The sequence below is a fragment of the Tigriopus californicus genome, chromosome 6, assembly GCF_007210705.1.
Source record: "Tigriopus californicus strain San Diego chromosome 6, Tcal_SD_v2.1, whole genome shotgun sequence".
Taxonomy (NCBI): Eukaryota; Metazoa; Arthropoda; class Copepoda; order Harpacticoida; family Harpacticidae; genus Tigriopus; species Tigriopus californicus.
Genome location: NC_081445.1, coordinates 393937 through 416621, shown reverse-complemented (window position 1 = coordinate 416621; position 22685 = coordinate 393937). Strand labels below are relative to the sequence as shown.

At 44.5% G+C, this 22685-nt stretch overlaps 1 protein-coding gene across 1 annotated transcript in view; it reads right to left on the bottom strand.

Moving 5' to 3' along the window:
• Window positions 1-21649, bottom strand: part of LOC131882023 (uncharacterized) — a 32265-nt gene extending 10616 nt beyond the window's left edge. The window contains exons 1-2 of the mRNA XM_059229041.1: window positions 21501-21649; window positions 12025-12242 (exon numbers count right to left, since the gene is read on the bottom strand). Of these exons, the coding sequence (XP_059085024.1) occupies window positions 12025-12242; window positions 21501-21640 (358 nt within the window). The 5' untranslated portion in view covers window positions 21641-21649. The remainder of the gene's footprint in view (window positions 1-12024; window positions 12243-21500) is intronic.
• Window positions 21650-22685: the final 1036 nt, after the last annotated feature.

The window sequence follows — 22685 nt, the reverse complement described above, 5'->3', positions numbered from 1 at the left end:
ATCAACCTGAATTTGTTAAGTTCTCGAAAGAGAACTTTACTCCACCAGCTGAGGTTCTAAACATACTGGAGCATGGTTACATTCCACCGTTAACTGAATGGCCTCCGAGGAGCGAGTTGCCAGATAACAAAAGTGCAAGAGACCCTATCTTCCGCCCTGTTCTTCGAGAGCAAATCCAGGATCTCGTATCCTCGAAGGCGATTTCTGCGGTTACAGAAAAGCCATGGTGTGTTATGCCGCTTCAGTTGGTTCATCGGGAAAGAAAGAGCCCCCGCTTAGTTGTTGACGCTAGCAGACAACTCAATCCTTTTATTCGCTGTAGGAAGGTCCATTTGACTTCTTTGTCTGAAGTAAACAGCGGAGTTACAGCAGGGTCATGGTGGAGTAGCTTGACCTGAAGTCAGGTTACTACCACATTATGATTCACAAAGACTACAGGACTCTCTTTGGGATTAAGTGGTTGTTGGAAGATGGGACCGTTCAATATTTTGTGTGGAACGTGTGCTTTTTAGGTATCAACGATCTTGTGAGAACCTTTACAAAGATGATGCGTCCCATTTTAGGGTTCTTCCACACAAATGGCATCAAAGCGGACATCTACATTGATGACATACGTTGCGTTGCGAGTTCACAACGTCGTTGCAAAGAAGATGACGACTTCGTCAGAGTAACTTTAAAGAAGGCTGGTTTCATTGAGTCTTTACAAAAGGCAGTGTCCCCCACCCAAAGGGGCGTGTTTTTAGGGCTCGTGAATGATACGCATTGTCTTCGATACTACGTGCCAGAGGTCAAGCTCAATAGTATCCTTGGACAACTGCAGCAACTTGCAAGGTTAAACAAAGCTCCGATTCGTGATGTTGCTTCGTTATACGGGAAGCTAGCAGCTTGCCGATTGGCCACTGGACCGATCATTCGCTTACTCACACGGATTGGTCAACGAAACATAGCGCGTGAGGTTAATGATTGTGAATGGAATGGAGTGATGAATCTTCGGCCATTACGTGAAGAGCTGCTCACTCTTTTTGGCTGCCTACGTGACATCAATGGATTCCCGTTTTCTGGAAAGGAACTTAGAGTACCAGTAGATTGCTCGTTGGTTTCTGATGCTTCAGATACCGGCTTTGGAGTGATTCAGGTTCGTTGTGGGCCTGGCAAAGTCCACATACCTCACAAATCCCCTTGTGAGGCCAATGTCGTATTAAAAAGGAAGTTTTTGCCCCATCAAGCCACAATGTCCTCAACTGCCCGGGAGATGCTGGCCATTTTTTCCGCTTATACCAATCCCAGCACTCTGCACCGCTTCAGAGGTTGTATAGCTCATTTAACGGATAGTAAAGGGGCGGCTTCAATCATACGGGCTGGTAGTAGAGAGCCATATCTTCATCACCTTGCTTTGGAGATTCATTACGCATGTCGGCAGAAGGATATCGTCTTGTCTGTTCATTGGAGACCACGAGAAGATCCCCGACTTCGCCAGGCTGATGCTCGCTCCAGGCATTTCGATCACGACGATTGGAGCATTGACTTTGCTGCCTTTAATCGCGTTCACCATTTTGCTTCACGCCCATTCGAAATTGATCTCTTTGCTAATAAGGACAATACGAAATGTACAAGTTTTGTCAGCAAATTTAATGCGGAGATACATGAAGCATTTGCTGTTTATGCCTTTTCTCTTAATTGGGAGGCTACGGGGTTCTTTTTCGCCTGTCCTCCTCCAAGATTGGTTCTGCCTAACCTATTGCAAGCTGTCTCACAACATGCCTCAGGCGTTATAATTCTTCCACGATGGCCAGCCTCACATTTTTGGCCTTATCTTTTGCCAGACGGCAGGCATTTTTTGTAACCTGGTGAAAAAATTCAAGTTTTTTCGACCTCACTGTCTTACTGGGCCTGACGTCACTAGTAAGACCTTTTCTGGTTCTCTCACTTTTGACATGGTCATGATCGAGATTGATTCCGACGGAGCATTGCCCTTTTCTCCGCGTGTTGCTCGATCTCACTGTATTTCAAATGTGTGCAATATTTGTCAATAAAGTGATATCTCTTTCAGTCTCGGTTAATGTGTTGGATCGAGAGAGAATGTCGTTTAAGAAAGCTTCGAAGGCACGCTCCACGTGGCGCCAATGCAATTCGTCTTGGGCACGTTTTAAGGCGTTTTGCTTTAAAATTTCTAAATCTGCAATGCCGGCATCGGCCAAAACTGTGGATAGATACCTCGCTTCTCTTCAGCTTAATGGTCTTGGGCCATCCTCAGCGTCTATGGCCCTGGCTGCTATTGGAGCACGTCACCTTCAGAGGAATTTAAGTAATCCTGCGAGCCATCCGTCAGTGCTTCTGTCTCTCTCTGGCATGAAACGCATTAGAGCAAAGGTTCCACGACAAGCAGAGCCTATGACTAAATCGATTATCCGCAAGCTTATGCTTTACCATTTTGGCGCCTTCTTGGACAAATCAAGAGGCCCCCCTCCCGCATTAACTATTTGGCGAGGGATGTGGTTTGAGATGGTAGCCTTTGTCCCAAACTTTGTCTCGGTTTTCAGATATCCAACGCTTAACTCGACGTAATGTGATTGTCAAAAATGATACCATCTTAATTACATTTGTGACCCGTAAGAACGATCAACACCACAAAGGTCATTTTGCATCTTTGACCGCTTCCAACACCTGGCTTTGCCCAGTCCAGTTCACGAAGGCTTATTTGGAACGGATTCCGTCAGATCTTGATACTCCTCTGCTACCAAACTTACGAATGGCCTTTCCCTCCTCGCCCGTCCCATACAGTGGCATTCGAATAACGCAGAAACGACTCTTGCATGCTGTTGGAATTGATTCATCCCCATTTGGACTTCATTCTGGGCGAGTTGGAGGTTCCATTGCCTTACATGATAAAGGATGGAAATGGGATGATATCGGTGCTTTTGGTGGATGGTCGCCAAAGAGTACTATGCCGTTTAAATACTGCCAAAGAGCCAAAACTCAAAAATCTATGATGCTCCGGGATCTTTTGTTTTAAATAAAATGCTTAACAACATTTTGGACTAGTTTCACTGGTAACATTCCACTCGCTTTATGTTCCTTACCAACTTCTTGGCACCTTTATTGCAACGCTTAGTCATCCTATAGCAAAGTATTGTTGTGCTCATCTCATCCCAAAATTACTTTTGCGCTTCGCGCATTCTCTGCTTCTCTCGAAGACTCAGGTAGGGGAAATATCATTTTCATACAAGTAAACATACGTAATGAAATAAAGTCTCAAGTGTTATGGTTAGAGTGACATTTCTCTGACAAGCCCTTTAGAAGACACTACTTGGCTCTGGTTTATTGCCAGAGTTTTACGGTTGCTGAATAGAGTTCTAAAATTCCAAAAAAGGGACGTAGGGTAGGGTGTTAGGTTACCGGATGGTGGCTGTTGACTAGATCAAGGATGACGGAATACATGGATGTGGAGGGTCCTTGCAAAAGTATCATTTCCGATTCTAGTCAAGTAAATAAGCGTATTTTGCAACACATTTTGGATGTGTCAATCTGAAGCCTAGGTAAAAAATTTCAGAACGATTGAATGATTTTATTAGAACTGAGGGCATTTTAAGACCAAGTACAGTCATTGTTACGATGACTCACCACAATCGTCCAAAAACCCGTCACCGTCAATTTTCCTTCAAATGACTCGCTCAAGTACACAGCCAGTACTAAATTTCAATTGACTGTTACTCGTCAACCAAAGCCCCAATCTTGCTGAAACTTGCCAAGTAAGTTCCCTCAATTCATACCAAATTGATCTTATCAAAAAAAAAATCACTGGCTTGATTGCAATCAGATTAAATAAAAATGCGCAGCTGACTGCCCGAGAGGAGGTCTATAACTATGGCAAGTGTGATGGTGGGAGCAAGAGTAATGCATAAATTGGTATTGGTGCCGGTGACCAGAATATAACATACAGTATGGCAATTAAGTATGGGACTCTAGTTTTTTGGCTATAAAAAATTAATGATTAGATATATCAGGCTGATTTTTATTCCAGAAATAGACAAGACCAAGGCCTACAAATTTTGTTTGTACATTTTCAATGTGGCCACCTTTGTTGGCGATTACGCGGCGAAGTCGAGTTTTGACTTGGTCGCAGCTTCAGATCACCATGTCCTCGGGGATGGAGGCCCATGAGCGCTCAAGGGCAAGTTTCAGAGCCCCGACACTTGTATGAGTCTTGGAACAAGCTCTGTCCTCATGGATGGATCACATGGCGAAGTCCATCGGGTTGAGGTTGGGGCTTGAGGGGGGGGCCACATAGCTTTGTCCCAGAAGGTTGGGAAAACTTCTGTACAAAACTCCTGGACCATTCTGGCAGTGTGGGCAGGCGCTCCATCTTGTTGGAAGACAAATGGGGCATTGCCATAGGTCTTCTGGAGCCAGGGGACCGCATCAGACTCCAACATCTCACAGTACTTGTGCTGGTTGATCTTGACACCGAGAGGAATGAACACCAAAGGCAGCTTCTTCCCGTCCGACATTACCTCGGCCCACACCTTGACAGCGACGGGCTTCTGGCGGCGAAAAATGGCTCTCTCTGCCAAAGGGATATCGCGGAAGCTCTTGCCGATCACCTTGCTGGTCTGGGAATTGTGGATGGGCTGGACCGTGAAAATCTTTTCGTCTGTCCAGCACACTGGGCCAAGGTCATCCAGCTTAATTTTACCAAGCAAAACTCGGCTCCTCTTCAGCCTCTTGATTCTTGTAGCATCACTGATGAGGTGGAGCTTGGACTTCCGGTACACCTTGAGGCCTAGGTCATGCTTGACGATCAGCTGGACAATGGTGTGGCTGACACCAGCCTGCCTTGCAATCTTTCTCATACTTTGGTTGTTCTTCTTGCGGATCCTGTCATTGACCTTTTCTGATAAGCTCTGGAGTACGCTTTGTCGTAGGTAGGCCACTTCTGGGCTTGTCATTGATGTTGCCAGTCTCCACAAACCGATTGACCGTGTTCCTGACCAACTTTGCGGTCACTCTGGCCGGCCCAAGGATCTTTCTGATTTCATTGTTGCTATAGTTTGCTTTGTAAAGCTCAACGATTGCACTTCGAAGCTCAGTACCGGCCTTCATGTTTGAAATTTCGACTAGGAGTGTTGATGCAAAGTTGTTTAGCATTGTTGATAGAGGGCGTTTGCAAATTTTGAGGGCAAGAAATTGAACCAATTAAGAGAAAATTAGGCTTACTTTTGAGTCCCATATTTAATTGCCATACTGTAGGGCCAGGGCCCCGTCTGTATCTTACGAAGTTAGACGTTGCCATCATGATGTGTCAGTCCTTGAAAACAAGGAGTAGGGCTGATGCTGCCCAAGCCTACCAAATCTGTAGATCTGTAGCATCCAAACCTACTTTCCCTTATTGCCCGTCCCATCACAATCATACATTCCCACTAGAATCAAATTTAGATATTCTTGAGAATTTAAGGCATAGCCTAACGTGGCAGTGGAACAATACAATATTGGGCATACCGGTACAATGAAATGTCGTTAGAGGAACTTTGGTTGTGTGAACGACTCTGATTTTCGCATCAGCTATATTTAAACAGAATTTACGGTTTATAATTACTTCACTAATAAAAACGAATCCACGATGAAAAGAATCCGAAGATGGAAACCTTATTTTGGAGAAGTTGTGGGATAAGTTGTAGTGATGCATGAAAATCTATGCTTTGCAAGAAATTGAAAACAATAACAGTTTTCTAAGCAATCAAGGCAAACAGCAAAAGATGTAATTTCTATTTTTTTTATTATTAACGAAACTATGAGGACGGGAACAGTGGCGGGAAAGGAGACGAGGAAGTGGACAGTGGGGATGATAATTATATTATGTCAGCTCAATCCTTTATACATACACGCGACCAAAATAGATGATGGCGACATGAAATGAATGCAAAGGAATAATGTATGGTGAGTCACGCAATCCCGATGTCACGCACTCTACATCTCCCCCTTAAAATAAATCCTCGTGGGAGATAATATAAGATAACTTTAAATACGATAAAACACAAGAAAAGAAACATGTGATTTCGTTCTCGCTCTCCCTCTCTCGTGATCTCGTTCTCTCGAGTGATAGTTGAACCAGTGTTTGCTCATCCAAATCCCGTTTCGTTTCTTCGTTCTCTCTCTCCTCCAGACATGTGACTTGTTGAGCCCTGAGACGTGCGGATCGGCGAGGGCGCGGCAGGGTTGAGGGGGAAGTAGGTGTCACAGGCGGCACTAATGGCGTGATCACGGCAGATGTGGGCGCTGGGCGGAGGAGGCGCCGATTGCGGCGGAATACACCTTGGCTTATCTGGACCTGAAAAAACCGGCCTTGGTCCCAGATCCAAAACTCCAAGAATTTTCGAGGACAAGCTATCCCAGGTGAGCGGCCTCAAGGGGCACCCTCGCGTTTTGGCAACCATCTGGTCATGGTACTCTCCATGTGTCTCCCCAAATTCCCAGCAACAGAACTCACCCAGAGGACAACCTGGACCATACCTGATGACTGTGGAGGGCATCTGCAGGGGAGAATCAGTCCACCCTTGGCGTACAACGCCACTCCAGGAGCGCCGACCGGAACCTTAGGCTATCAACGCCCCCTGTCAAGAGACGCTTGACGGCATTGAAACCCGCCTCTGCTGGCCCGTTATTAGCAGGGTGATAAGGTGAGGAGATGTCATGGGCAATACCAGCCTCCTGACAGAGTGCCACAAATGGGCCGCGAAATTATGGTCCGTTGTTGGTTGTTTTGATGTGCCGAGGGAGGCCTATGAGGTTGAACCATGTTGAGAGGGCAGACCAAACTGATTCTGTAGATGTGGAGGACTAGATGAGTGAAGGGGAAGCTTGAGTACCTGTCCACTATCACGACAAACGTTTGTCCTATGAAGTCAAAGTCACCAAACTAAAAGCATGGACAGGGCAAGTTGTGGCGGCGTTCAGGTGTCCATAGTCTGTGACCAGGAGCACCTTGCCGTTGGGCTTAGGGACAAAGTGCGCTGGAGACACCCACTTGGTGGGTTCTGTCTACCTGATCATCACCTTGTAACCCAACAGTTCAGACACCAGATTCAAAGCTGCATCCTTATAATGGAGACGAACTTAATGGGCGGTAGTGACGTGGAGAGTTGAATTGAAAGGAGACAAAGAACAACAATTAAAATCAACTTTATTATTTTCAATGTCCCTCAGATGAATATTGAGGGGGCCGCCCTTCTTCAGCTTGCCCGCTGCATCTCCAAGCGTTATTGCCGAGAACGCCACGGGCTGCCTCCACGCGTATCATGGTGGCCAGCACCAGGTCCGCCTTCAATTGCTTGATGGCGTCGGACACTGACTTCTCCAGCTCGGCACATGGCTTGCCCGGGACCACCACGGTAAATTCTGCCACCTCAACTTCCATTTGATCAATGTTTTCCTTCGATGGGACATTGGGATCCTGCCCGCCCTAGGCCACTTGATACCCATTGTCCATAGGAACTGTATGCACGGCCCCGGTGGGCAGGTCTTTCTGGGGAATGATGGACCTCACGGGGCCCAAGTCTGGGAAGGCCAATAGAGACAGATAGACTGGTCCCTCTCACGTGAAAAGTCTTGTCCGAGCAATCTGGAGGATTGACCGGCAGGGGTTGACTGGCCCACCGTCACAGGTGAAACATTGATTCTCCCTGAAGGGGCAGGATAGACCCTGGCAGTGGCGTTGTGAGCCACTCCCCTGGCAGGCCGCCTCCACGGACTGGCAGCCCACCATGAGGACGAAAACCTCTAGATCCCCTCCCGTCATCTCTCTAAATTCCGCCTCAGCTGCGTGCCTCCCAAAGTTGCCTATGTAGTGGGTAAAGCTTCTGCTTTTCTTCTTGTGGTGGAGGAGCTCCCATCGCAAGTTAAAGAGGGGATACCAGGTCAGGAAATGGCTCTCCAGCCGGGCCACGGCCTCATGGACAACGTCCTCCTTTGGCTGGAGGTTGGGGCCCATCTTCTCCAAATTCTTCATGTATTTTGCTAGTGTGGCTTCTGGGGGATTTTGCTTCTCGTTNAAACCTCTAGATCCCCTCCCGTCATCTCTCTAAATTCCGCCTCAGCTGCGTGCCTCCCAAAGTTGCCTATGTAGTGGGTAAAGCTTCTGCTTTTCGTCTTGTGGTGGAGGAGCTCCCATCGCAAGTTAAAGAGGGGATACCAGGTCAGGAAATGGCTCTCCAGCCGGGCCACGGCCTCATGGACAGTGTTGATATCCATGAGGATGTCCCTGAGGTTGTTGGCCAGGCACGCCCTCATGACGCTCACTTGGTTGGCGTCCGTGATAGCTTCAATATTGGAGACCCTCCCATACTCCCGGAACCATTCCACCCAGGATCACATCTCCAACGGTGATTTGGATGAAGACGGTGTGATTGGCTTGAGATCCCCCGCCACCTTGAGCTGCGGACCCCAGGTTGATGGGGAGTCTAGTGATAGATTCACAGTGAGCCAGCAAACCATGACAGCGCCAGTGTGCTTGACAACGTCCTCCTTTGGCTGGAGGTTGGGGCCCATCTTCTCCAAATTCTTCATGTATTTTGCTAGTGTGGCTTCTGGGGGATTTTGCTTCTCGTTAGGGTCATCCCCCGCCTTGTTCATCAACTTCTTGACCAAGTCCTGCTTAGCTACCTCCAGCTCCCTGAACTTTTTGTTGGGCTGCTCTTTGTTCGACGGGAACATGTTGGCGAGTTCCAGGAGCCGAAGCTGGGTCCTGACCTCCTCTTTGCGGTGCTGACAGTGCCCGGCATGGTGACGGTATTGTCGTCAGTGTCGACGGTGGTCACGGCGTTGTGGGTGGCAATGGCGGTTGCGAGCTCATACTCGTTGATGGGGAGTAGCGGGAAAGGAGATGAGGATGTGGACAGTGGTGATGATAATTATATTTTGTCAGCTCAATCCTTTATACATACACACGACCAGAATAGATATGGTGAGTTACGCAATCCCAAGATCACTCACTCTGCAGAAGCAAAGCATTTTTGAGCCTTAAACTCCAACTGTGGAAAGTTCCACGTTCAATCTGTCCTGCTGTCCAACATCTATGCAGGACTCAGGTTCTCCATTCATTCGGGTGAGGACCTATCCCACTGCAACTTCACTTCTATTGGCCTTCCGCAGGGGGACCCACCGTGGCCAATTCTTTTCAATCTTTAAATATCTGACCTGCCAATAGATAATTCCATAAATTGTTGTATTATATCATTAGTATGTTATTTGGTTTTCTATGGACCTGCCTGAAACCCTCACACACCAAGGCCCTGCCATCAAGGTACCTTGCTCAGCAACCCAGTGCATTTTACCCTTTTGCCTTTAGGTCCTTAGGTGCGAAAAAATAACTACAGCAATGAATTCGTACTATTGAGTGTCCAATAACGGCCCTTATTTGAAACGTCACACGGCACAAAGAAAACGGGAAGAGGCACGGTAGATTGCTAAATAAACTCAAGTGGATTCTCCAAGCTCGGCCAGATCCTAAGCCAATGGAGAATCACTCTGCGCTCCGACCCGGGAGTCCCAACACACAGCTACTCCCGGGGCGCCTCTGTACTCGACCACATTTTCATATGAGAAAATATTCCATCTCCGGCCAGTTTCGTCCATGCACTGGCCGTTTCTGATCACCTCCCGATTTCAGTCACCTTCAAGATGCCCAGAAATTTCCGTCAATCTGGGCGTGACTCGAAATGGGAGGTGCGTGGTCAATGTGCAGAAGTGAGCGGCTCAACTTGAGGCCCTGCAGCTATCCATCAACACCGGGGTTGTGAGCAATCCAGCTGCAGTGGCCCAAGGCATTTTGCAAGCATTTAAAGAGTCCTCAAGACCCCGTGCTTCAGCGCCTACCATCGAGAGCTGAGGGGTCAAATGCTCCAAAAACTGCGTAATGCCAAAACAAGCCAAACACCGGAAACTTGGGAGCAATATGGGATATCAAGAATTGCATATCACAAGTCTCTGAGGAGCGCCAAGTCAGCCCACCAAAGGTTTGAAGTGGAGAACCTGCTCTCTTCATCGGCCCCGTCCCGGATGGCGGGCTTGTACAAACGTGCCAAAAAGCCCGCCACCAACTCGGAAATTCCCATGAGTAAATTCCTCCTCCACTGTCAAGAACTGTTTGCATCAACATCAGATAAAGTAGTGGAGGAGGTCCAGGGCTGCCCAGAAGAACATCATCCCCTTTTGCGGCCCTTCACGGAACCCGAGATGGACGTGGCCTTCAAGAAGATAAAGAGCAAAGCCCCCTCAATATCTGAGGTCTCTCCTTTCCAACTTTCACTTCTCCAGATCCAAGCCCAGCCACTCCGCCAAGATCTTTTCAGCCTCGCCCTCCATTCTTCCTTCTTCCCATCCACCAGCGTGGATGGAGTCAGCTATCATCTTCATCCATAAGAAGGGGCCCAGGGACATTCCAAACAACCATCAGACCATCGCCCTGGAGAACCCCTTCTTGAAGATGATGTCCACCCTACTAGCTGCCCGCTTCTCCGGACTGGCCAAGGATAGGGATCTCCTTCCCCAGTTCCAATTCGGTTTCCGGAGAAGCCGCTCAACCACCACGGCAGCCACTCTCCTCTATGAAATTGAGCATTCCAACATCAGCAACAGGGGAGAGTGTATGGATGCTTTGTGGATTTCTCCAAAGCATTCGACAGGGTGGACCAAACGTGGTTATTCCTCAAACTCCAACTGTGGGGAGTTCCACGTTCAATCTCTGTCCTGCTGTCCAACATCTATGCGGGACTCAGATGCGCCATTCGTTTTGGTGAGGACCTATCCCCTGCTACTTCACTTCCATTGGCCTTCCGCAGGGGGATCCACTATCGTCAATTCTTTTCAATCTTTATGTATCCGACCTGCCTGAAACCCTCACACACCAAGGCCCTGCCATCAAGCATTTTCCGGTACAATATCTTCAATATGCAGACGACCTGGTTCTCTTGGCTTATTCAGCCGTGGAATTGCAAATGCTCTCAATGTACCACACGGTTATTGCCAAGAGAACGGCCTTCAAGTCTGTACCATCAAGATGAAGGCCATGGTTCTCCATGAAGGTTGTTTGCCTCCCACCTCCTGCCATATTAACAATAGTCCAATTGAAATCGTCAATAGTTTTAACTATGTCGGTTTCACCTTCTCCACCCAACTCTCATTCACCAATCACCTCAAATCCACAATAACTAAGGCCAAAGCCAGGATTGGATACATATGCAATATACTTCCCATGAAGAATCTTCCCCTCCCAATAGTTCTTCAACTCTTCCGGACCTACATCCCTCCAATTTTCCTTTACGGCCTTCACCTTTGGCTTGCCAACTCCGCCCAATCCGCCCTCAAATCCGCCGATGCCACCAACACCAAGTTCCTCAAGCAATACCTCTGCGTGCCCCAATATGCCAACAATGCATGGACACATTTTCTATGTGAAACTGAGCCCCTCACCATCGGACTGGCAAGGTTAGTGTCCAACAGTGTTGGGAACTTGACCTTTCCGGAGGTGATGTCCGGACACAAGTTATCATTTCTGGTCAAGAACTTGCTAACACCTTATCATCCTTGGCCCGACATCCCTTTGGAGTATTGGCGGTCACGCACCTTTGTTCGGCTCCCAGCCAAATGCCATCAGCGACGGGAGTTGACAAAGGATCAGTTCAATCAGGTCCATCCAATCTACTGCAATAACCAAGATTTTCAACTGGAAGGGAGGTGTAGCGAATGTGCTAACTACAAGAATGCGTTATCATTTGGCTATATATTGATATCTGTTCTATTGAGAAATACACTCTACTTCAATAACCAACAAGTATCACAACCCTTTAACAACTAAAATAGTAATTTTTACCCCATCACATGACCAAGAGTCCCAATAAAGATTATTGCTATTATTATTCAATAACCATTCATTCACATTTGAAGCATATTTAAAAATTGCAATACATCATAGATGATTCCGAGACTGCTTATGCCTTGGTCAACAAACCTGGCTCAAAGGTCGATGCTTACCTCGATCAATTGAATGAATGGACCCAAGGTGTTCAGTTTTCAGATAGATCTCATTTGAAGAGGTCTGATTTCTGGTCAGGAGAAGGCTGCCTAGGCATGAAATGGTGGTGAAATTGAAAGTCAAATGCTGGCAGGTTTGTTGCCCAAAATCTATGTCGATCCCATGGCAAGCTGGTTCGTCCAAGTTCATCATGCAAAAAGCCATACATTTGTCGAGACTGAAAGCATTCCAGTGTTTGGAATTAACGAAGAAAATTGATCAGAGAGCTACAAGTTATTCCTTCTACACCTCAGAATGATCAAGGATTGTAATCACAATTAGGGATGTCACTCAAAGCAAGGAGAAAAACATGTGCACTTTTTAACACGCTTGGCGAATAAGTGAAACGGAAAAAAAATATGCGCTGGAAAATATAAACGGCAAAATTGGTGACTAAAAGTACAAAAATACAGATATTTTTCGTTCTGTTGACTCTTAACAAAGCAATCATACACAAAGTTATCGAGGAGCATAACTGCAAAAGAATAATAAACGGGTCCTCCATGTACACCCACTGTTCGGACATTTAGGCAAGCAAACTGGTGGATGGGCCAGATTGAACTGATCCTTTGTCAACTCCCGTCGCTGATGGCATTTGGCTGGGAGCCGAACAAAGGTGCGTGACCGCCAATACTCCAAAGGGATGTCGGGCCAAGGATGATAAGGTGTTAGCAAGTTCTTGACCAGAAATGATAACTTGTGTCCGGACATCACCTCCGGAAAGGTCAAGTTCCCAACACTGTTGGACACTAACCTTGCCAGTCCGATGGTGAGGGGCTCAGTTTCACATAGAAAATGTGTCCATGCATTGTTGGCATATTGGGGCACGCAGAGGTATTGCTTGAGGAACTTGGTGTTGGTGGCATCGGCGGATTTGAGGGCGGATTGGGCGGAGTTGGCAAACCAAAGGTGAAGGCCGTAAAGGAAAATTGGAGGGATGTAGGTCCGGAAGAGTTGAAGAACTATTGGGAGGGGAAGATTCTTCATGGGAAGTATATTGCATATGTATCCAATCCTGGCTTTGGCCTTAGTTATTGTGGATTTGAGGTGATTGGTGAATGAGAGTTGGGTGGAGAAGGTGAAACCGACATAGTTAAAACTATTGACGATTTCAATTGGACTATTGTTAATATGGCAGGAGGTGGGAGGCAAACAACCTTCATGGAGAACCATGGCCTTCATCTTGATGGTACAGACTTGAAGGCCGTTCTCTTGGCAATAACCGTGTGGTACATTGAGAGCATTTGCAATTCCACGGCTGAATAAGCCAAGAGAACCAGGTCGTCTGCATATTGAAGATATTGTACCGGAAAATGCTTGATGGCAGGGCCTTGGTGTGTGAGGGTTTCAGGCAGGTCGGATACATAAAGATTGAAAAGAATTGACGATAGTGGATCCCCCTGCGGAAGGCCAATGGAAGTGAAGTAGCAGGGGATAGGTCCTCACCAAAACGAATGGCGCATCTGAGTCCCGCATAGATGTTGGACAGCAGGACAGAGATTGAACGTGGAACTCCCCACAGTTGGAGTTTGAGGAATAACCACGTTTGGTCCACCCTGTCGAATGCTTTGGAGAAATCCACAAAGCATCCATACACTCTCCCCTGTTGCTGATGTTGGAATGCTCAATTTCATAGAGGAGAGTGGCTGCCGTGGTGGTTGAGCGGCTTCTCCGGAAACCGAATTGGAACTGGGGAAGGAGATCCCTATCCTTGGCCAGTCCGGAGAAGCGGGCAGCTAGTAGGGTGGACATCATCTTCAAGAAGGGGTTCTCCAGGGCGATGGTCTGATGGTTGTTTGGAATGTCCCTGGGCCCCTTCTTATGGATGAAGATGATAGCTGACTCCATCCACGCTGGTGGATGGGAAGAAGGAAGAATGGAGGGCGAGGCTGAAAAGATCTTGGCGGAGTGGCTGGGCTTGGATCTGGAGAAGTGAAAGTTGGAAAGGAGAGACCCCAGATGTTGAGGGGGCTTTGCTCTTCATCTTCTTGAAGGCCACGTCCATCTCGGGTTCCGTGAAGGGCCGCAAAAGGGGATGATGTTCTTCTGGGCAGCCCTGGACCTCCTCCACTACTTTATCTGATGTTGATGCAAACAGTTCTTGACAGTGGAGGAGGAATTTACTCACGGGAATTTCCGAGTTGGTGGCGGGCTTTTTGGCACGTTTGTACAAGCCCGCCATCCGGGACGGGGCCGATGAAGAGAGCAGGTTCTCCACTTCAAACCTTTGGTGGGCTGACTTGGCGCTCCTCAGAGACTTGTGATATGCAATTCTTGATATCCCATATTGCTCCCAAGTTTCCGGTGTTTGGCTTGTTTTGGCATTACGCAGTTTTTGGAGCATTTGACCCCTCAGCTCTCGATGGTAGGCGCTGAAGCACGGGGTCTTGAGGACTCTTTAAATGCTTGCAAAATGCCTTGGGCCACTGCAGCTGGATTGCTCACAACCCCGGTGTTGATGGATAGCTGCAGGGCCTCAAGTTGAGCCGCCCACTTCTGCACATTGACCACGCACCTCCCATTTCGAGTCACGCCCAGATTGACGGAAATTTCTGGGCATCTTGAAGGTGACTGAAATCGGGAGGTGATCAGAAACGGCCAGTGCATGGACGAAACTGGCCGGAGATGGAATATTTTCTCATATGAAAATGTGGTCGAGTACAGAGGCGCCCCGGGAGTAGCTGTGTGTTGGGACTCCCGGGTCGGAGCGCAGAGTGATTCTCCATTGGCTTAGGATCTGGCCGAGCTTGGAGAATCCACTTGAGTTTATTTAGCAATCTACCGTGCCTCTTCCCGTTTTCTTTGTGCCGTGTGACGTTTCAAATAAGGGCCGTTATTGGACACTCAATAGTACGAATTCATTGCTGTAGTTATTTTTTCGCACCTAAGGACCTAAAGGCAAAAGGGTAAAATGCACTGGGTTGCTGAGCAAGGTAGCCATAAATTCTGCTTCAGAGTTTGCTCAAAGGCCAAGACATATGAATACATTTTTTTTTGTCAAAGGAACACCTTTTATGAGAGCGCATATCTTAAAAGTAGGCCAGATATGTGTGTTAAATCCCTTAAAGAACATTTGAACGCATCGCTCTAGAAAACGTAGTTGATCAGTGTTATCTTTGTTCTTATGTTTTGACATGAAATTGCAAAAACGTGTGCAGCATTTGCACTGATTTTTTTTCTCTTAACTAAAATGACCATGATAGCTGATTCTTTATTTCTAATCAAGTAATATTTATCGATGTTAAGTGCTACTTTTTGTCTACAACAAGTCAATTATTGTAAGTTACATCATAAAACAAAACCATTATGAACAAATGTGAAATAGCCGAGCCTATCAATTATCCTGCTTGGCGAATCCAAGTTATATTAAAAGAAAGACATAAAAGAATTTAAGTTAAATTTCAAACTATATTCGGTTTTTTCCACCTGCTTCAGAAAAGTGAATTTTTTATTTATATTTTAGGCATAGAAAAAGCTTATTATATTTCTCGGCAAATTGCTTTAAGCTATAACCGGAGCAATTTGCTGTCAAATTTGATGAAAATGCAATCTTTTAAAACGATATATCTTACAGTTTGCTCCATGGATTTGAATATAATTTTAATTTATAAGTATAATTTAACGCAACAAAGGTTACTTCCAACATCGATTGATTACGTTCTTAGAAAACCTCTTTGTAGGTTTTAAGTGGATTAATATTCTAATATGAGCTAGAATCCAAAATATTTTTTTACAAAAATTGTTCCTTTTGTTTCAATAACAACGAAAATCATTTTTACAAGTCTTGGCATTTGCAAATTTTTTTTATCAGTATTGTGAGGAACACCGTGGGCACTGAGGTTACTTGAAAGCACAACTTTTAAAGAAAAACAGAGTGGGGACAACTTTTCTTTTAATTTACTGTTCTGACGATTCTTGCCAAATGTTCCTTATCTTTGCATGCCTTTTAAACATGTGAATGCTTGTCTGAGAAAAACTCGTATCTGAGAGGGAAGATCAAAAAGTGGTCTGACGAGTCGACCTGACCAATGGAAAAAAGGTAGTACGAATGAGTTGATCGACACCATTGCACGCTTCCCAGAAATATATGTGTTTTAACCTATATGGTCCATATTGATAGTGTTAAGTCGCAAGACAAAAAAAAACACTAGTCGACAAGGAGAAATCCTTGCCCCAGTTACACTTTGCCAAACTTAATTGGTTTCAACCATAGATATTTCTATGGTTTCAACGTCTCCAGGGAGACTATTTTCACAAACTTGAAACGATTTTATTTCCTCCACAAGCCAAGACCAAAATTCAAAGCCTCTCCAAATGCTAGACTTTTCGAAACTTCGAAAACTTTTAAGTTCGTCTTATTCCATGACTTGTGGCAGAAATATCCAAGTATGTACCATACCACTCAGTAATAGAGATTTCCTTCGGCCATTAGAGAGGGAGATTTCAAGCAGGAAAGCTTGTTATGACAAAGGTTGGGCCTTTGATGGAGTCCCATTAGCTAGTCAAAAGGATCTCNTGTAGCCTCATCGGCGCCAATTAGCACCAATTGCGTTCTACCGTTACTCAGACTAATTGTCAACATGTTAATCAGTAGAATATACAACTTTTAGTTCGTTTTGAGCCACTGATGTATCTATAACACCTAGATTAGGATTAAGTGTGGTTTAAACTGTTCATCAAAATGGAACGTGTGAAATAGCGCGCGTCATGTGATCATTTTGTTGTAAGGGCAAGATATCAGGGATCAGGGCCTCTGGCATTGCCTATCAATTAACCTTCTAAGTTTGAGATTGCATGTTGTGAGATTTTAAGACTATCTCTGAGCTACAACATAATTATCTTGAGTATATCTTACTTGATTTAACTCTTGTAATAACGCAAAAAAGATATATTAAGCACCACTTTGGCGTCAATTTTGACGAAGGTGTCCGTGCCGAAACGAGATATTTTACGTAGTCACAATTCAAAACGTGCCTTCACGAAACCTCCTGGAACTATCCCATTCACTTTGTCAATGGCAAATGACTGGAGAATCCGAAAGCCATGGATTTAGAGGTGATATACTTAGGTGAAATAGAATTCAAGATAGTAAATTATTAAATTAAATGATTAAAAAGTGGCCTGATATTCAAGAAATGTATTTTTAAAGGTATTGTATTTAGTAATTGATAAATGGTCTCGAACTTTAAAATTAGCTACTTAGCTTCAAGAAGCTCTGTTCGGGCTCCCAATTCAAACGGAATAGGGTACAGATATGAAAACCCAAGATCAGGAACAAGTTTTATGAAGCCCTGGTTCCGAGACCTTAAAAGACAGGGTCACGTTTTGTCACCCACGTAAGGTGTTTTGATTTTGCTCGTGTGCCCTCTTTCGCTCGCGGTGGGAGCCGTAACAGAGGTACATGAAGCTAAAAAGGTGACATTACGGTTGCAAGCACATCACTAATTGTAATTTTTGTGATTTTGAATCCTGTCATGGGTCAAAACGTGCCGTGATCCAATAAGCAATACGTCAAGTGCGAGAAAACAGGAGCAGGAAGCTGTGGGCATCTCATCCGACACTGAGATGTCACACCGTCAGGACCAAAAGAACCTTAAGTCCCTGATGGCCTCTAAAACATCTTGATCTGTGACTACAGATCTGTGCAATCAAAAGCAATGAGAAGTGTAGAGGTATCCCTTACCAAGGTTCCCAGTTTTCTCTGTCATCTTCCGTCATCGTCTCTAGATGTATGTCTTTTGTATGTAAGAGAAGAATAGACTCATCATATGAACATCAAGAACTGTGTCTGTGTCTCATTTCCCTGCTACTTCCGTCGAACCTAACAAGAAGTAATTAGAATCAGTTCAAGAGTCACAATTTGCCAACCTCTATTGTAAACAGGGTTCGTCAGGAATAGAGGTTGCCCTTCGAGGGAATAAATAAATTTTCAAGTACGAGTCGGCAATGCCATGAATGAATGTTATGGTGCAAATTTCTTCTTAATGAATGTAAGTGCATGATTAGGAGTTGACACGCAATGTTATCAATTAGTCGGGGGTTGCCATCCACATGTACTTTGATGAAGTTCCGATTTAACATTTCAGGTTGAGCGGTCTTGGTTTAAATCCGGCCTCTTTTGCCTATCAATCAAGGCTTGAGCTTGAAAGTTTTGATCTTAAGTGGGATGATTTTCCTGAAGGCAGTCGGGAACGTTTTCTCGTGCTTTGTCCATGGCTTTTTCGTTTGCAGTAAATCCTTGACATAAATACTCGGGTCGGGGCTTGAATGTCCCGCCAAATCCGGTTTATAGAATATCTCATGATTCCACTGAACAATCCGTCCGCCAACCTGTCCAGTCAAGGCATCAAACTCAGGCGCTCGCTTCCATTCAAGATTGGCCAGGTCGAAGAAATAGGCTGCATTGGTCGTTTGGTAAAAGCCCATCGGCGTCTTGCCTCCAATGCACAAAACGCCATTGGTGCCATTGGGAAAGATCACCGTTCCACAGCTAGTCCTGGACACTGGTTCCGGATAATCAGCTAGAGCTGTCCAATTGCTATCGCCAATGGAAAGCATTTCCACTTTAGACGAGTACGATAAGCTAATTTCCAAACATTTAAATGTAGGGCCGATCGGTCTTATTTCTGAAATTCGTTGGAATCAAGCCCGACCAGTGGTGTAATTATCATTATTATGTTTTCTTCATATTTTGCGTAAAGTGAATGAGATATTTCAATTGTATGTACGGCAGATCACGAGTACATTTTCAGTGGCGTGACAAGTTTTGACGTACGTACAAACGTTCAAATCACTCTTGGATAGTCATATTTTTCTGTGCAAAAGCATTCGTTTCTAATCATATTTGCTCTTCGTTGAACAAATGTCTCCTGAAGATCTTTAGTTTTAGGAATTGATTATCATAAAGTAATTTAAGGTTTATTTAAGTTACAGGAACCAAGTTATACATAAGGATTAAATTCAGTAAGACTGATGTATGACGAGCCATTTTCTGATAAAGCTAAGCGTAGACAGATTTTTTTTGTGCTGGGCAAATAGAAAATCCTTTCCGAACAATTTCCAAGATCTCAGAAACTGGTCATTTCTCTAATTTTATTTGCTGTAGTAGTTGTCTACGGTGTAATAGAGAATATTATCGTTGATGGAGCAAAACTAAATTTCACTTAAGTTATGCGTCCGAAGAGAACGACACGCTCTTCCTAAGTGTTTGGTATTTGCATGCCACATACAGAATGTCCTTGACCTGTACAAGGATACCTTTAACAGGAGGATTGGACATGACAATTGGCGAAGCTAGGCCACTTTGTGATAACAATATTGGAGCTCCTCAAAAATCACAAGGGATACTACAATACATTATGGAAAAGCGATTTGAAAAAAAAATCGTGATTTTATGGCGAAAGTTGAGTTACCTTTCTTTAAATTAAAATATTGCAAGTTTCTCATTTATGTTGTAAAAAGTCTAGAGTTTTAAGAATAGGAAATTATAAATGTAATAAAAGTTGTGCAATTTGGTCTCAAATGCCAATATCTCACGGCCTGTTTCCATTCAGGACTCGGTCAAAGAATTGTGACAAAAAGAAAAATCGGCTTAGCTCCGCCGATGTCCACGCCTCTAGTTAAAGGTCTCTCAGACCTTTATTAGGTTCCACACTGAAGATGCTTGTCGGGGACATGGAGCACGTAACAGTGTACAAGTTTGAACATCAGATGCTTGTTCCTGTCCAAGAAGGACGTCCATATCCTGCCTATCAGCCTACTGTATTTGCTGGCCACATTCCTGACATGCTAATGTGCATGCGTTGCACCGAATCTGGATAATCAAGCCCAGATCACGCTCACTTCTGGTTGAGTCAAGACTATTCTCACTTCGAAGGCACTACTGCTTCGAGGTTTGGGGCCGAAGTGTGAAGTGTATGACAATTCAAATGTGTATGGGGGAAATTTTGATTTCAAGCATTCCTTGATTATGTTGCCAATGTTATTTGTTAAAGTGACATCACTTCTGGCCACCCTGTAGTAAGCTTGACACACTTAACCAAAAAGAATAAGCAATATGAGTAGCCAAATAAGAAGCAGATTGCTAAAAACCTCATATATGATAAGCAAATCGGAAGAAGTATAAAAAAACAATTATCAATTAGAATGTGGAATATGATAGAGTGGAATATGTGGAATATGATAGAGAGTATAAAAATCAAGGAAAGCATTGAAATGAAGAAATGCCACCATTTATGTGGGTGATACATTTCCCTTGGACCTTGAACTTTTGCAACTACATTGCCCTATGGTAAGGGACGCAGTTTTGAACTTTAGATCTAAACATTTTGCTTCGCCTAGTCAAAATGTGTTTCTCTTTGAATTTGAGTCGTCGCTTCCTTGCCCTTGTTGCATTAATAATTACTAAAACTATTAATTGATAACTTTGACTTTGTCATGACCCAAAGAAATTATCGACTCCAACTTTTGCTTTCCGTTCTCAATTTCAAAGAGTGTCTGATCGTCTTGAAGGGCCAACAAATTAGTTCAAGAAATAAGAGCGATCCGTGCCCTTGGATTTGGCCAGCCACAGCCATGACCGAGGTCGAGTTGAGCGTGACAATGGCCACCATGATGCGAGCATGCAGGAGATCGGGACCAAAAACCCAATCTCTAGTTTTAGGCTCATAGATTTGAACCGATTCCAGAGCATCGTAGGTCCGTGTATTACCGACCACAATGAGCTTTGAACCAAATGCGGCTAATTCTTCGAACTGGTTATGAACCCGCTTGAGTGGCGGGAAGGGTGTATACTCATCAGCATCTAGAAATTGAAACAAAGAACGTGAATTCTTTAAAGTTCTCAAAAATGTTTGGAAAGAAGGATCCCCAATCTTTTGCGATTTGTACAACTTAATAAATGGAAGAAAATGCCGCTTGCAATCTTTATGTATTACTAATTCATTTTCAATTTATTAGAGATCCATGTCTTACGTCTTACCAAAGCTCCAGTGTGCGCATTTCAAAACGTTTACTTGACACGTGACAACACCATTTTGGTACTCGACGCTGATATCTATGCGGTTTAAAATTGAACTCTTGGGAAAAGTCAGATCGACTAGGGATTCATTTGCATTGNAAATCTATAAATCCATAAAAAAGAAGCATATATTGTGAAATAAAAAAGTAAGAAGAAGAATGTTCAAGTTTTTTTAACTCTCATCTTGCAAGCAAAAGAGGAAAAGTCATTGAGAAAGTTAGCTTTTGAATCAATACAATGGAAAATACAAAAAAATGAATAAGAACTAAACATGCAGAAAATATCGGAAAAGGTAAGAAATAGCGCACTCGCATGTTTTGACAGAACTTGTTTTCATCCAATGCAGTTCTTCCGAGGGATGGTGATGCATATTAATTACTGTGTGAAAAGTCTTTTCTGCTTTAAGTCAATACTAACGCGTATGATCCGTGCTTGGAGAACTCTGGAGAGCACTTTGACGGAATCCTCAGAGCCATGGCTTCTTGGTTCATGCCATGGATCAAGCCGAATTGGATTCCCAAAAGATATCCTCTGAGAGCTAATGTTCTCCAGCCCATGACTGGCTCTTAAATGAGGACCCAAATCGAATTAGACCTTAATCACTCCGTCTTAAAAATTCCATGTCATGCCATCATAATGAGTATATAGTGCAGGCTTGTCACACTTGACAAAATGAAAAATGTCGAGCACAATGAAGCAAGGAAAAGACAGTGGATCCTTGAAACATTTCAGGCGTTTGGCAAGACTACAAGAGTAGCTTTCAAAATGGCTGATCTTTGAATTCACATCTCATCCAAAAATAACCGTGTTTCACGGCCTTTCTTGGCAAAATATTTCTTATGTCGAAAAGGGTAAAAAGAGAATGATTTTGAATTAACTTTGTCAGTGGATTATCTTTTTCCAATACAAAATTGGCAAAAACATAGTGCAACAAAAATGTCTAGTAATACCCGGAAGTAACAAGCCAATCCATCATACGGCAACCAGAGCACAATAAGTAAAATCTGGGGGCTATTTCGCAAAGATTGCCAACTCCTTCGTCCTCAAAGGATTCACTTCCTCAACATTGAAAATCAGTCAGGTGATACGGACTTTACGGTATGAGAACGGCCATTGGTTCGATCAGGAGCGAGGGTAAAGATATATCTCTGATTACTATAGTCTTCCCACTCAAAGGGTGTGTTTTTCGCTGGCTTTCCAAACCACTCCAGGACATGTAAACCCCGGTACAATGAAAATGAGAGGTTATATTTCGTCTTTTTTTGATAGATAACTGAGCATTGAAGCCGAGGGGGAACTGAAACACCTACCATTGTTTCCCAAATACTACCTACCCAACATGTCGTAAAATTTATTCAAAGGCTGGAGACTGGTTCCTCCACTGGACCGGATAGAATTAAGATAAGGCTCATAAAGACTACGATAAATTCCTTGGTGATACTGAACAGAACCTCTCTTCCACCGACGCCTTAATTCTAGGAAAGTGCCACCAAAGTGTTGGAAGGTGGTGGACGTTACTCCTATTGCATCAGTCTTCATGTCGGGTTCTAAGGCGAAAACAGAAAATTAAAGACCGATCTCCCTCACGTGCACGGTGGTAGG